This window comes from Nerophis lumbriciformis, linkage group LG01 (assembly GCF_033978685.3).
Source record: "Nerophis lumbriciformis linkage group LG01, RoL_Nlum_v2.1, whole genome shotgun sequence".
Classification (NCBI taxonomy): domain Eukaryota; kingdom Metazoa; phylum Chordata; class Actinopteri; order Syngnathiformes; family Syngnathidae; genus Nerophis; species Nerophis lumbriciformis.
The window spans coordinates 555,593-571,390 of record NC_084548.2 but is presented as its reverse complement, the minus strand read 5'-3'; the positions used below and the strand labels follow the sequence as shown (position 1 = coordinate 571,390).

Genomic DNA, 15,798 nt, shown 5'->3' with positions numbered 1-15,798 from the left:
AAATTGTGCTCTAGCGCAATTTTTTAATAAAACGCACAAAAAACTGCTCCTCGGAAGAAAAAAATGACAAAACTGCCTGTAACTCCCACTGGGAAGGTCGGAGAGACATGGAACAAAAACCTCTATGTAGGTCTCACTTAGACCTACATTTCATAGGTTGACAACCCCCCGCAAAAATCAACAGGAAGTTTGCTATTCCCCCTTCAAAACAAATTATTTGTAAAAACCGGTCACCTTCCTTCAAAAACTATCTCCTCTGAGCGCGTTTGTCGTTTCGGCTTCAAACTAACACAGGAGAGAGATTGAACCCTTGTGTATAAAAGTATAGAACAGCTTTTTAATACCTGCTCCGGTTTTGATTTTATGACCCTTCAAAGACCCGCTGCACTGATGCTGCTGTTTTTTTAAGATGGCTGCTCAAAAGCAGGAAGCACCAACATACCCACACAATGCAGACAAGGTAGGTACACTAGACAAAAGTCTTGGGACACTTCAGACTAAAAGTAGACAAAAGTATTGGGACACTTAGGACTAGCACCTGCCAAATACGCGGGCCCGACCAATGCTGCTTGCAGCTTTAATTTTTGATTGATATTGAAATCACGATTGATCCCACAATTATTAGGTAATTTGAAAACATGAGTATTTATTGTGCCACCGAAACTCAACTTTAGATATAATGTGGAAAAAAAACAACAATTAGTAACAAATGAACAACAAGTACAAAATGAATAATAACAATGAATTTAACCTCTTAAGCATACTTGCCAACCCTCACGGATTTTCCGGGAGACTCCCGAAATTCAGCGCCTCTCCCGAAAGCCTCCCGGGACAAATTTTCTCCCGAAAATCTCCCGAAATTCAGGCGGAGCTGGAGGCCACGCCCCCTCCAGCTCCATGCGGACCTGAGGGATGTGTTGACAGCCTGTTGTACATGCACATGTGACCCACCCATAATGTGTCACATTTTTGTGTTGATTTATTTATTTTATTTTGTGGTTTGAATTCGTTTTTGGAGCTGTCATTACACATTTATCAGTATTCACATTGGTCAGTAGGGCGTTTCTTCCCAATTGAATGCTGTCACCTGCAGACCGGAAGTGTCTTGTCATTCTGATGAGAGCGACCAGTCTGTGAACAATTGAAACGTCCTGTGTGCTTTTTCCTCCTGTATAACAGGTTAGTTTTGGTGAATCAACTCACTGAATAATATCCATGTGATCTTTATAAGTTTAAGTACACATTCTGATGGCGGAGCCTAAATCTAAAGTGTTTGTGAGTTGTAGTTTGTATTTGTGAATGAATCCAGTGCACAGCTGCAGTAATCAATACAAAATGGCGACGTGAGTACGCAATGTTTATATAGGAACTTCTGATTCTAATTCAGACTACCAAATTAGAGCTCCCGTTTTCTTATTGATTTTATAATGTATATTTGTATAATGTGTGTGTTCTGAAATAGTGACAGAGAATAGAACAAGGATGGACAATTCAACCCTTAACTCAACAATGAGTAGAGGAGTGTTATGTGTGTGTATATGTGTAAATAAATGAACACTGAAATTCAAGTTTTTATTTATATATATATATATATATATATATATATATATATATATATATATATATATATATATATATATATATATATAAAAACTTGAATTTCATTTCATGTTATATATATGTGTATATATATATATATGTATATATATATATATATAGCTAGAATTCATTGAAAGTCAAGTATTTCTTATATATATATATATATATATATATATATATATATATATATATATATATATATACAGGTAAAAGCCAGTAAATTAGAATATTTTGAAAAACTTGATTTATTTCAGTAATTGCATTCAAAAGGTGTAACTTGTACATTATATTTATTCATTGCACACAGACTGATGCATTCAAATGTTTATTTCATTTAATTTTGATGATTTGAAGTGGCAACAAATGAAAATCCAAAATTCCGTGTGTCACAAAATTAGAATATTGTGTAAGGGTTAAATTTTGAAGACACCTGGTGCCACAAACTAATCAGCTGATTAACTCAAAACACCTGCAAAGGGCTTTAAATGGTCTCTCAGTCCAGTTCTGAAGCCTACACAAACATGGGGAAGACTTCAGATTTGACAGCTGTCCAAAAGGCAACCATCGACACATTGCACAAGGAGGGAAAGACACAAAAGGTTATTGCTGAAGAGGCTGGCTGTTCTCAGAGCTCTGTGTCCAAACACATTAATGGAGAAGCAAAGGGAAGGAAAAACTGTGGTCAGAAAAAGTGTACAAGTGATAGGGATCACCGCGCCCTGGTCAAGATTGTGAAAAAAAAACATTCAAAAATGTGGGGGAGATTCAGAAGGAGTGGACAGCTGCTGGAGTCAGTGCTTCAAGATCCACCACCAAGAGACGCTTGAAAGACATGGGTTTCAACTGCCGCAAACCTCGTGTCAAGCCACTGTTGACCAAGAAACAGCGCGCAAAGCGTCTCACCTGGGCTAAGGAAAAAAAGAGCTGGACTGCTGCTGAGTGGTCCAAAGTCATGTTTTCTGACGAAAGCAAATTTTGCATTTCCTTTGGAAATCGAGGTCCCAGAGTCTGGAGGAAGACAGGAGAGGCACAGGATCCACGTTGCCTGAAGTCTAGTGTAAAGTTTCCACCATCAGTGATGGTTTGGGGTGCCATGTCATCTGCTGGTGTCGGTCCACTCTGTTTCCTGAGATCCAGGGTCAACGCAGCCGTCTACCAGCAAGTTTTAGAGCACTTCATGCTTCCTGCTGCTGGCCTGCTCTATGGAGATGGAGATTTCAAGTTCCAACAGGACTTGGCGCCTGCACACAGCGCAAAATCTACCCGTGCCTGGTTTACGGACCATGGTATTTCTGTTCTAAATTGGCCCGCCAACTCCCCTGACCTTAGCCCCATAGAAAATCTGTGGGGTATTGTGAAAAGGAAGATGCAGAATGCCAGACCCAAAAACGCAGAAGAGTTGAAGGCCACTATCAGAGCAACCTGGGCTCTCATAACACCTGAGCAGTGCCAGAAACTCATCGACTCCATGCCACGCCGCATTAACGCAGTAATTGAGGCAAAAGGAGCTCCAACCAAGTATTGAGTATTGTACATGCTCATATTTTTCATTTTCATACTTTTCAGTTGGCCAACATTTCTAAAAATCCCTTTTTTGTATTAGCCTTAAGTAATATTCTAATTTTGTGACACACGGAATTTTGGATTTTCATTTGTTGCCACTTCAAATCATCAAAATTAAATGAAATAAACAGTTGAATGCATCAGTCTGTGTGCAATGAATAAATATAATGTACAAGTTACACCTTTTGAATGCAATTACTGAAATATATCAAGTTTTTCAAAATATTCTAATTTACTGGCTTTTACCTGTATATATATCTCTACATCCTGAAAATATGCAAACAAAACTGTGTATAGATAATTGATTCTTCAAACTTGCATAAATAAATATTAAGGAATATAACATAATTTGGCTTCTGAGAGTTTCAAAATGTAATGAATAAAATGCTAAAGTTGTTGATAAACAAGCAATTATTTTAATAATTAAATATGGTCATTTTAAATGAATTATTATGATAATTTAAAATCAATTATTTCAAATATGTTTATTTTAATGTATAATTCTATGGCTGGATGTAATAAGGAGTCAGGAAAAAATAAAAATAAAAATACAATTAATTTTGATGTTTTTAGCAAAATACGTTTTTTTTTGTAAATTAATAAATATATTTATTTTTAGGTAAGATAAACATAATAATACAATTTATCTCGAGTTTGGATGATTTAGTTCTTGTCACCCTGTTGTCCTCCCGTCATGAAAAAAGGCTGTCCTCACTCAGGTCCGCATGGAGCTGGAGGGGGCGTGGCCTCCAGCTCCGGCTGAAAATCGGGAGATTTTCGGGAGAATATTTGTCCCGGGAGGTTTTCGGGAGAGGCGCTGAATTTCGGGAGTCTCCCGGAATTTTCGGGAGGGTTGGCAAGTATGGCATTGGGTCAAATAAGAAGTGAAATAGTGAGATCAGATCACAAATTTCTTGTAAACATGCTCTTTTTTTTTCCACTCATTTGCTCACTCATTCATTTCACCGTTACAAGCTCAGGAATTTGCCTGCACGTTGCGCAGTTTTTTTTCCGATTGGGATATTTTTATGATCGTGAGAAGCCGAAATCAAGATTAAAATTTTGATTCGTTGTCCAGCCCTAAAACATTTTAGTAGACAAAGATGACGACGTCTGTGAAGACTCTTTTGAAAATACGAAAGAATGTTTCAATATTGATATTTGCCTTCTTTTCAGAGCTGAGAGAGAATGAGAATAAATCGCTGATCGAAAGCCTCAAACAGGAGATTAAAAGTCTAAAGGACGTGGTTCAACACCAACACATCCTTCAAGCTAAAACAGTGGAGGTAAGAAAAAAAATGTTTGACCACGTGCCTGTCATTAATGATGTTTGCATTTTCAGGAGGAAAAGCAGCAATCCAGGGACAAAGACATGCAAAAAGCCTTAGAGTTGGTGCAGATGCAAGCCATTCAAAAGCTAGAGCACCAGCAAAAGCAGCAGGTATACACACCGTATTTTTCGGACTGTAAGGCACACTTAAAATCCTTTCATTTTCTCAAAAAATCGACAGTGCGCCTTATAACCTGGTGCGCCTAATGTGCGGAATAATTCTGGTTGTGCTTACCAACCTCGAAGCAATTTTATTTGGTACATGGTGTAATGATAAGTAGGGATGTCCCGATCCAGGTTTTTGCACTTCCGATCCGATACCCAGGGCCGGCCCGTGGCATAGGCCGTATAGGCAAATGCTAACGGCGCCGTCCATCAGGGGGCGCCACGCAAGTGCCACAAATGTTGGAGAGAAAAAAAAAAAAAAAGAGAAAAAAAGTTGGTACTATTATTTCTAAATACAAAAAAATAATCCCACGTTAATTAAAATGCAAAGTAAAGCCTATTTAATAGAAATATTATTTGTTACAACATCCCCCCCCCCCCACCACATCAAAAAATCAACACAAGATGTCAAAACGGCCAAAACTGTCAGGTGCCCAGGGAAGAAAAAAGAGAAAAGAAGATTTTATTGCTATTTATTGCTAATCAATAAATAGCTAGTTCTGTTTTAACGTCGGGTTAATATTGTGGAGGGGGCTAAATTGTTATGGAAAATAATAATGTAACGTTAGGTAATTACAGTACTCCCACCTTACATTCCTCAGGGACATTTGTATTAGATCTTTTAAGCAGGTGTTATTGCCTTCTGGTTAGCTAATGTTTGCCCTGCAGGTAATAGTCACTTTTCCACCCCTTTATATATTAGGTATAGTTGTAAGTAATAAAAAAAAGGTCAAAGACAAAGCTATTCGGTTTCTTGTTAGTATATACACTTCACTGCGGATGTGGGGGTGCGCCACCTAAAATCTTGCCTAGGGCGCCAGATTGGTTAGGGCCGGGCCTGCCGATACCGATATTGTTTTTGCATTTCCGATCCGATCCGATACCGATACTGACTGATACCGATACTGGCCTATCCGAGCATGTATTAAAGTTTAAAGTTATTTAGCCTACTTAGTTGTCAGAATCATGTTGAAAAGGGTTTTAGTACTCTTGATAACAACTAGCCAGCTGAATTAGGGGAGTTTGAATAATACACAATGGTTGGTAACAAGAAACTGACCTGTTTATTCAAGGATAAACACAAAATAGACAAAATTATACATGACAAACAGAAATGGCATCATTGAAACTAGGGCTGGGCGATATGGCCTTTTTTTAATATTGCGATATTTTAAGGCCATATTGCGATACACAATATATATCTCGATATTTTGCCTTAGCCTTGAATGAACACTTGATGCATATAATCACATCAGTATGATGACTCTATGTGTTTTGATTGATTGATTGAGACTTTTATTAGTAGGTTGCACAGTGAAGTACATATTCCGTACAATTGACCACTAAATGGTAACACCCCAATAAGTTTTTCAACTTGTTTAAGACGGGGTCCACTTAAATTGATTCATGATACAGATATATACTATCAGATATATACTATCATCATAATACAGTCATCACACAAGATAATCACATTAAATTATTTACATTATTTATAATCCAGGGTGTGGAGGGGGGCGCCGGATGTAAGTGTCAAAAAGACAGCCAAAAGAGTTTGATATGAGAATAAATCTAAAGTTAAAATATAGGGTAGAAATGCACCCATTTGCAGGAAATGTAGTCTTGATTTTCAACATTTTCTTTCAAGGCTTGCATGTCTACATTAAAACATTCTTCTTTATACTGCATTAATATATGCTACTTTTAAACTTTCATGCAAAGAAGGAAATCACAACTAAAAAAATCACAAATTTTTTCATACGGTGTTGATGTGGAAATTTTTGCCTCCGCATTTTGATGGTGTGGACGTGTGGCACCGAATGGAGATAAGCGTCTCGACAGACGTCACAATATTTGAACAATGATGACGAAAACTGTTGTCTCTGTCGTGTCCGTGTGTCGAAAAATTGTTATGCGCTTATTTTTTTTTTTGATTTTGTGCGTGGCATAGATTTGCCGTGCGCAGAGGACGCTTGAGCAGGCGCGCACCTTAGCGGCTGCGCTAGCATCACAGCTAACGTTAGCCATGCCGCTACCTCGCTCTCTGCTCCGGGAGGACGTATACGTATGTGACGTGTGACGTGACAGTATGTGACGTATGACGTGACAGTATGTGACGTGTGTAAGAAGGTGCGCTCGCTGTCTGTGAGAGGGAGACACAGGAAGGAGTGAGAAGAGCCTGTCGTGTAATGCCAGCAGCTATAAGCAACTGCGTGAGATTCCACAGACGTGTGGATGTGTTGAAGGTGTGCTGGAAAATGCGGAACGGAAATTACGGAGCAGCAGAAAAGTGGAATGTATTATTTTAATAGGTGCGTTGGAAAACACGGACCGGAGTTTTTTTTTAAACTGGATCTGGATCGGCATTTTCCCATGCCTTGCCGACAGGGCCGGCCCGTGGCATAGGCTGTATAGGCAAATGCTAAGGGCGCTGTCCATCAGGGGGCGCCACACCAGTGCCACAAATGTTGGAGAAAAAAAAAAAGTTGGTACTATTATTTCTAAATACAAAAAATAATCCCACGTTAATTAAAATGCAAAGTAAAGCCTATATAATAGAAATATTATTTGTTACAATATTATGCCCCCCCCCCCCCCCCGCACGGTGCGCCCCCTCCCTTCCCGCATCATGACTCTTTTTGGACGTCACCACATCAAAAAATCAACACAAGATGTCAAAACGGCCAAAACTGTCAGGTGCCCAGGGAAGAAAAAAGAGAAAAGAAGAGAAGGAGAAACGAGAAAAAGACAGAGGTAGCAGGTAGATAACGTTAGCCTACATGAAATTATTTGTCTGTTACAGAATGTGATAGTAACCTGGCTTTTTAGCATTAAGCTAATGTTACATGAGTCGGCAATTGCTAATCAATAAATAGCTAGTTCTGTTTTAACGTCGGGTTAATATTGTGGAGGGGGCTAAATTGTTATGGAAAATAATAATGTAACGTTAGGTAATTACAGTACTCCCACCTTACATTCCTCAGGCACATTTGTATTAGATCTTTTAAGCAGGTGTTTTTTGTTTACATTGTTATTGCCTTCTGTTTAGCTAATGTTTGCCCTGCAGGTAATAGTCACTTTTCCACCCCTTTATATATTAGGTATAGTTGTAAGTAATAAAAAAAGGTCAAAGACAAAGCTATTCGGTTTCTTGTTAGTATATACCGTACACTTCACTGCGGATGTGGGGGTGCGCCACCTAAAATCTTGCCTAGGGCGCCAGATTGGTTAGGGCCGGGCCTGCCGATACCGATATTGTTTTTGCATTTCCGATCCGATACCGATACTGACTGATACCGATACTGGCCTATCCGAGCATGTATTAAAGTTTAAAGTTATTTAGCCTACTTAGTTGTCAGAATCATGTTGAAAAGGGTTTTAGTACTCTTGATAACAACTAGCCAGCTGAATTAGGGGAGTTTGAATAATACACAATGGTTGGTAACAAGAAACTGACCTGTTTATTCAAGGATAAACACAAAATAGACAAAATTATACATGACAAACAGAAATGGCATCATTGAACTAGGGCTGGGCGATATGGCCTTTTTTTAATATTGCGATATTTTAAGGCCATATTGCGATACACGATATATATCTGGATATTTTGCCTTAGCCTTGAATGAACACTTGATGCATATAATCACAGCAGTATGATGATTCTATGTGTTTTGATTGATTGATTGAGACTTTTATTAGTAGGTTGCACAGTGAAGTACATATTCCGTACAATTGACCACTAAATGGTAACACCCCAATAAGTTTTTCAACTTGTTTAAGTCGGGGTCTACTTAAATTGATTCATGATACAGATATATACTATCAGATATATACTATCATCATAATACAGTCATCACACAAGATAATCACATTGAATTATTTACATTATTTATAATCCAGGGTGTGGAGGGGGGCGCCGGATGTAAGTGTCAAAAAGACAGCCAAAAGAGTTTGATATGAGAATAAATCTAAAGTTAAAATATAGGGTAGAAATGCACCCATTTGCAGGAAATGTAGTCTTGATTTTCAAAATGTTCTTTCAAGGCTTGCATGTCTACATTAAAACATTCTTCTTCATACTGCATTAATATATGCTACTTTTAAACTTTCATGCAGAGAATGAAATCACAACTAAAAAAATCACAAATTTTTTCATACGGTGTTGATGTGGAAATTTTTGCCATTTTGATGGTGTGGACGTGTGGCACCGAATGGAGATAAGCGTCTCGACAGACGTCACAATATTTGAACAATGATGACGAAAACTGTTGTCTCTGTCGTGTCCGTGTGTCGAAAATTGTTATGCGCTTATTTTTTTATTTGATTTTGTGCGTGGCATAGATTTGCCGTGCGCAGAGGACGCTTGAGCAGGCGCGCACCTTACCGGCTGCGCTAGCATCACAGCTAACGTTAGCCATGCCGCTACCTCGCTCTCTGCTCCGGGAGGACGTATACGTATGTGACGTATGACGTGACAGTATGTGACGTATGGCGTGACAGTATGTGACGTGTGTAAGAAGGTGCGCTCGCTGTCTGTGAGAGGGAGACACAGGAAAGAGTGAGAAGAGCCTGTCGTGTAATGCCAGCAGCTAAAAGCAACTGCGTGAGATTCCACAGACGTGTGGATGTGTTGAAGGTGTGCTGGAAAATGCGGAACGGAAATTACGGAGCAGCAGAAAAGTGGAATGTATTATTTAAATAGGTGCGTTGGAAAACACGGACCGGAGTTTTTTTTTAAACTGGATCTGGATCGGCATTTTCCCATGCCTTGCCGTGGCATAGGCCGTATAGGCAAATGCTAAGGGCGCTGTCCATCAGGGGGCGCCACGCCAGTGCCACAAATGTTGGAGAAAAAAAAAAAGTTGGTACTATTATTTCTAAATACAAAAAATAATCCCACGTTAATTAAAATGCAAAGTAAAGCCTATATAATAGAAATATTATTTGTTACAATATTACGCCCCCCCCCCGCATGGTGCGCCCCCTCCCTTCCCGCATCATGACTCTTTTTGGACGTCACCACATCAAAAAATCAACACAAGATGTCAAAACGGCCAAAACTGTCAGGTGCCCAGGGAAGAAAAAAGAGAAAAGAAGAGAAGGAGAAACGAGAAAAAGACAGAGGTAGCAGGTAGGTAACGTTAGCCTACATGAAATTATTTGTCTGTTACAGAATGTGATAGTAACCTGGCTTTTTAGCATTAAGCTAATGTTACATTATTCGGCAATTGCTAATCAATAAGTAGCTAGTTCTGTTTTAACGTCGGGTTAATATTGTGGGGGGGCTAAATTGTTACATTCCTCAGGGACATTTGTATTAGATCTTTTAAGCAGGTGTTATTGCCTTCTGGTTAGCTAATGTTTGCCCTGCAGGTAATAGTCACTTTTCCACCCCTTTATATATTAGGTATAGTTGTAAGCCTAGTTGTTAAAGTGCACATCATTAATGTTAATTAAGCAATATGTATGTAAAAAATATTGTATTTCATATATTCATTTTTTATTTTTTGCGTTCATTTATTTATTCATATTTTTTTTATCTTGTTAACTATTCTGATTGTTAATTTGCTTTCTTTAAATAAAAAAAAGGTCAAAGACAAAGCTATTCGGTTTCTTGTGAGTATATACACTTCACTGCCGATGTGGGGGGGCGCCACCTAAAGTCTTGCCTAGGGCGCCAGATTGGTTAGGGCCGGGCCTGCTTGCCGATACGCAATTTTTGGCAAATATCGGCAGCCGATCCGATCCAAATATCGGATCGGGACATCCCTAATGATAAGTGTGTGTCACACATAAGAGATAAGTTTAGACTGCAATATGACGCCAGTAAACAACACCAAAACTTTAAATGTTCCATTGGAAAAAAAGAACATTGCACACGGCACTCAAAAATCTATCAAAATGTTTTAGTACGACTTTGAAGCCGCACCGCTTGATGGATTGTCGGCCCATTACGGCTACCGTAGTCAGAGATACAAGCATTACTATGGTGTGTGTATAAGGACCGCAAAATGGCACCCATTAGCAGACATATTATCTGGTGTTTTGTTTCACAATATTATGCAAAACTAACTTTGCTTACCTTCTGGTACCTGCTGATGTGTATTTGGGATCTGCATAAGTCCTGAAAATTGAGTCCGTGCCGATGCCGTAGTTGATAAGCTTCTTCTTGTTATGGGACATTTATCCTCTGCTGTTGCCATTTCTAATATAAAATAGCGTAAAGTTTTAACTTATATCTCGCAATGGAAGCGCTAAAAACTACCGGTGTAGTGAGTTTAGAGAGTTCCGGTCGGACGTTTTTTTCATGGGACACATTTCCGGCGTTGTTGTTGCACTAGTGAGCCACGGATGAGGAGATGCTGCTCCGTTATTGATTGAAGTAAAGTCTGAATGTCATTAAAACAGTTAGCTCCATCTTTTGACACTTCTTCCACTCCCGTCCTTGCACGCTACACCGCTACAACAAAGATGACGCTGTCGAAGGTGAGCCACGTAAATAAGACCCGCCCACAAAAAGTGACTTGAAGAGGATGTGTAAAACATCATCTATGCAACATTTTGACCAAAGAACCACCATTACATGTTATGTAGACCACAAGGAAGTCTTTTACTTTTAGAAAAAAAATCATAATATGACTCCTTTAATGCGCCTTATAATCCGGTGCGCCTCTTGTATGAAAATAGACCAGACTAGAATCGCAAATCTGCAGTGTGCTTAATAATCCGGTGCACCCTATGGTCCGGAAAATACCGTAATGCAGGCATGTGAGCACCCTTTGAGAAAAAACTAGGAAAACTGGCGGAAAAACAAAGAAGATTTCTATCGACAGGTCGGCACAAAGTTGTCTCGCAAAAGCCGTGAAAGAAAATGTAAAAAAAAAATCAAGACTACATTTCCTGCATTTGGGTGTGTTTCTAAACTATATTTGACCTTTAGATTTATTCTCATCTACCGACCGCTTTTGGCTGTCTTTTTGACACTTACATGTCCCATGTCATGTATCATTATTACCATTGAAAATATAATGCCATCCATCCATCCATCCATCTTCTTCCGCTTATCCGAGGTCGGGTCGCGGGGGCAGCAGCCTAAGCAGGGAAGCCCAGACTTCCCTCTCCCCAGCCACCTCGTCCAGCTCCTCCCGGGGGATCCCGAGGCGCTCCCAGGCCAGCCGGGAGAGATAGTCTTCCCAGCGTGTCCTGGGTCTTCCCCGTGGCCTCCTACCGGTCGGACGTGCCCGAAACACCTTCCTAGGGAGGCGTTCGGGTGGCATCCTGACCAGATGCCCGAACCACCTCATCTGGCTCCTCTCCATGTGGAGGAGCAGCGGCTTTACTTTGAGCTCCCCCCGAATGACAGAGCTTCTCACCCTATCTCTATGGGAGAGCCCCACCACTCGGCGGAGGAAACTCATTTCGGCCGCTTGTACCCGTGATCTTGTCCTTTCGGTCATGACCCAAAGCTCATGACCATAGGTGAGGATGGGAACGTAGATCGACCGGTAAATTGAGAGCTTTGCCTTCCGGCTCAGCTCCTTCTTCACCACAACGGATCGATACAGCGTCCGCATTACTGAAGACGCCGCACCGATCCGCCTGTCGATCTCACGATCCACTCTTCCCTCACTCGTGAACAAGACTCCGAGGTACTTGAACTCCTCCACTTGGGGCAAGATCTCCTCCCCAACCCGGAGATGGCACTCCACCCTTTTCTGGGCGAGAACCATGGACTCGGACTTGGAGGTGCTGATTCCCATCCCAGTCGCTTCACACTCGGCTGCGAACCGATCCAGTGAGAGCTGAAGATCTTGGCCGGAGGAAGCCATCAGGACCACATCATCTGCAAATAGCAGTGACCTAATCCTGCAGCCACCAAACCAGATCCCCTCAACGCCCTGACTGCACCTAGAAATTTTGTCCATAAAGGTTATGAACAGAATCGGTGACAAAGGGCAGCCTTGGCGGAGTCCAACCCTCACTGGAAACGTGTCCGACTTACTGCCGGCAATGCGGACCAAGCTCTGACACTGATTATACAGGGAGCGAACTGCCACAATAAGACAGTCCGTTACCCCATACTCTCTGAGCACTCCCCACAGGACTTCCCGAGGGACACGGTCCAATGCCTTCTCCAAGTCCACAAAGCACATGTAGACTGGTTGGGCAAACTCCCATGCACCCTCAAGGACCCTGCCGAGAGTATAGAGCTGGTCCACAGTTCCACGACCAGGACGAAAACCACACTGTTCCTCCTGAATCCGAGGTTCGACTATCCGGCGTAGCCTCCTCTCCAGTACACCTGAATAGACCTTACCGGGAAGGCTGAGGAGTGTGATCCCACGATAGTTGGAACACACCCTCCGGTTCCCCTTCTTAAAGAGAGGAACCACCACCCCGGTCTGCCAATCCAGAGGTACCGCCCCCGATGTCCACGCGATGTTGCAGAGTCTTGTCAACCAAGACAGCCCCACAACATCCAGAGCCTTAAGGAACTCCGGGCGGATCTCATCCACCTCCGGGGCCTTGCCACCAAGGAGCTTTTTAACTACCTCGGCAACCTCAGCCCCAGAAATAGGAGAGCCCACCACAGATTCCCCAGGCCCGTGCTGGTAGGATTGAGGAGGTCTTCGAAGTATTCCCTCCACCGATCCACAACATCCGCAGTCGAGGTCAGCAGAGCACCATCCCCACCGTACACGGTGTTGACACTGCACCGCTTCCCCTTCCTGAGGCGGTGGATGGTGGTCCAGAATTGCTTCGAAGCTGTCCGGAAGTCTTTTTCCATGGCCTCCCCGAACTCCTCCCATGTCCGAGTTTTTGCCTCCGCGACCGCTGAAGCCGCACACCGCTTGGCCTGTCGGTACCTGTCTGCTGCCTCAGGAGTCCCATGAGCCAAAAGAACCCGATAGGACTCCTTCTTCAGCCTGACGGCATCCCTCACCGCCGGCGTCCACCAACGGGTTCTAGGATGAAAATATAATGTATTAGTAGAAAATGTACTCCCATTAATATAATTGAAAATGTCATGAAAATTCTATAACATGCATGCAAGGAACTCAGAAAACGCTTCCCATTTGGCAAACTATCCTGTAGCCACGCCCCCTCTGGTAACACTCTGTTTACACCTGTCACGTCAAAAATATATCTTCTTGCTGGCCACTAATAAACGATAATAAACTAATAGCACAAAACGTTGCATCCTGAAGCGACTGTCAGAAAGATGATGTGTAAAACATCATCTATGCAACATTTTGACCAAAGAACCACCATTACATGTTATGTAGACCACAAAGAAGTCTTTTACATTTAGAAAAAAATCATAATAATATGACTCCTTTAATCCGGTGCGCCTTTTGTATGAAAAAAGACCTGACTAGACCCGCTCATCTGCAGTGCGCCTTATATCCGGTGCGCCCTATGGTCCAGAAAATACGGTAACTATTTTATCGTCCTGCATGTGAAACGTTGAATTTCTACGGAATATCCTCTCCTAGGACAAAAAATGGGAGTCCAGACTGGAGAAAATGAACACACTTCATGAATCGGAAAAGAAAAAGGTAGAAAACGTTTTTGAAATCATCCTTAGCGGAACATCCCCTCTGAAAATGTGTCGTCCTTTCAGTTGCAGAGCGAGCTGAGCAGGGTTGAGGTGGTTGTGTCCGAGCAGCAGGGGCAGAAGAGGCAGCTGCAGGAGATGCAAAGGAGGCTGCAGGAGAAGGAGCAAACCATCAAGACTCAGAGGGAGCAGGTCAGCAATGCTTGACATGTATCAGTGTGGGGAAGCAGAGTGGAAGCTCAGCCCTTGTTGAGGATATCCTGTATTTGCTGCATGAGCTGAGTGATATCATGGTGATACTGTACGTTGGATAGGGATCTTAATCCAAAGGAAGTTGAAACGTTTCCTGGAATAGTTTCCTTTAGACAAATATGCACTACTGAGTAAGTCACATTGGATGAGATCCAATACAAAATCTGCACTCAACTGTGCCTTTATGACTTTTTTATTTTTTATTTTTGTCCTGTCCAGCTTCTCAGGAAAGTCATATAGTAGATGTAGATGCCCATATCGGCTCTTCACATTTACTTTACAAAAGAGAAGTGTGGGATACTTCTCTTGTTGCCTTATTTGTATTTGACTTTATTAAATGTATTTATATTATCATTTGGTGCAGCCGGGCCGGAGCAGGAGGGGATAGAAAGAGGGAAAAAAGGAAGACAGAGGGGGAAATTGTGGGGACACGAGGGGGATAAGACAGAGACAAAAACAACAACAACAACAACAATAGAGCAACATCAGCAAATAGCATATGTACAAATATGATGGTGAAAGTGATAGCAAAGAAGCAGTTAGCGAAATAAATAATAATACAGAAATGACAATGAGCATTATTACACTACAAATGGATCAATACAAATACCAATAGAAATAACGCTATTCATAATGAACAATACCAATAATTTACCTTTATTATCAACAATGCAGTTGTTCAAATGCAACAATACATATACGTAATGATAACTAGAGATACAAAAGAAAACAGAAAAATGGAGGGGAAGAAAAAGAAGTGACACTTAACATACTTGCCAACCTTGAGACCTCCGATTTCGGGAGGTGGGGGGTGGGGGCGTGGTCGGGGGGGTGGGGCGGGGCGTGGTTGGGGGCGTGGTTAAGAGGGGAAGAGTATATTGACAGCTAGAATTCACCAAGTCAAGTATTTCATACATATTATATATATATATATATATACAGTTTTGTTTGCATATTTTGAGGATATATATATATATATATATACAGTGGGGCAAAAAAGTATTTAGTCAGCCACCAATTGTGCAAGTTCTCCCACTTAAAATGATGACAGAGGTCTGTAATTGTCATCATAGGTACACTTCAACTGTGAAAGGCAGATTGTGAAAAAAAAATCCAGGAATTCACATTGTAGGAATTTTAAAGAATTTATTTGTAAATTATGGTGGAAAATAAGTATTTGGTCAATAACAAAAATTCAACTCAATACCTTGTAATATAACCTTTGTTGGCAATAACAGAGGTCAAACGATTACTATAGGTCTTTACCAGGTTTGCACACACAGTAGCTGGTATTTTGGCCCATTCCTCCATGCAGATCTTCTCGAGAGCA

General features: G+C 41.2%; 1 protein-coding gene across 3 annotated transcripts in view; it reads left to right on the top strand.

Annotated features, from left to right (window-relative positions):
* The window catches only part of dzip1 (DAZ interacting zinc finger protein 1), a 94,340-nt gene that overhangs the window by 27,969 nt on the left and 50,573 nt on the right, over window positions 1-15,798 (top strand). For all 3 annotated transcript variants that reach the window (XM_061973604.2, XM_061973595.2, XM_072916579.1), the window contains exons 7-10: window positions 4,339-4,448; window positions 4,505-4,603; window positions 14,155-14,217; window positions 14,283-14,408. In XM_061973604.2, the coding sequence (XP_061829588.2) occupies window positions 4,339-4,448; window positions 4,505-4,603; window positions 14,155-14,217; window positions 14,283-14,408 (398 nt within the window). The remainder of the gene's footprint in view (window positions 1-4,338; window positions 4,449-4,504; window positions 4,604-14,154; window positions 14,218-14,282; window positions 14,409-15,798) is intronic.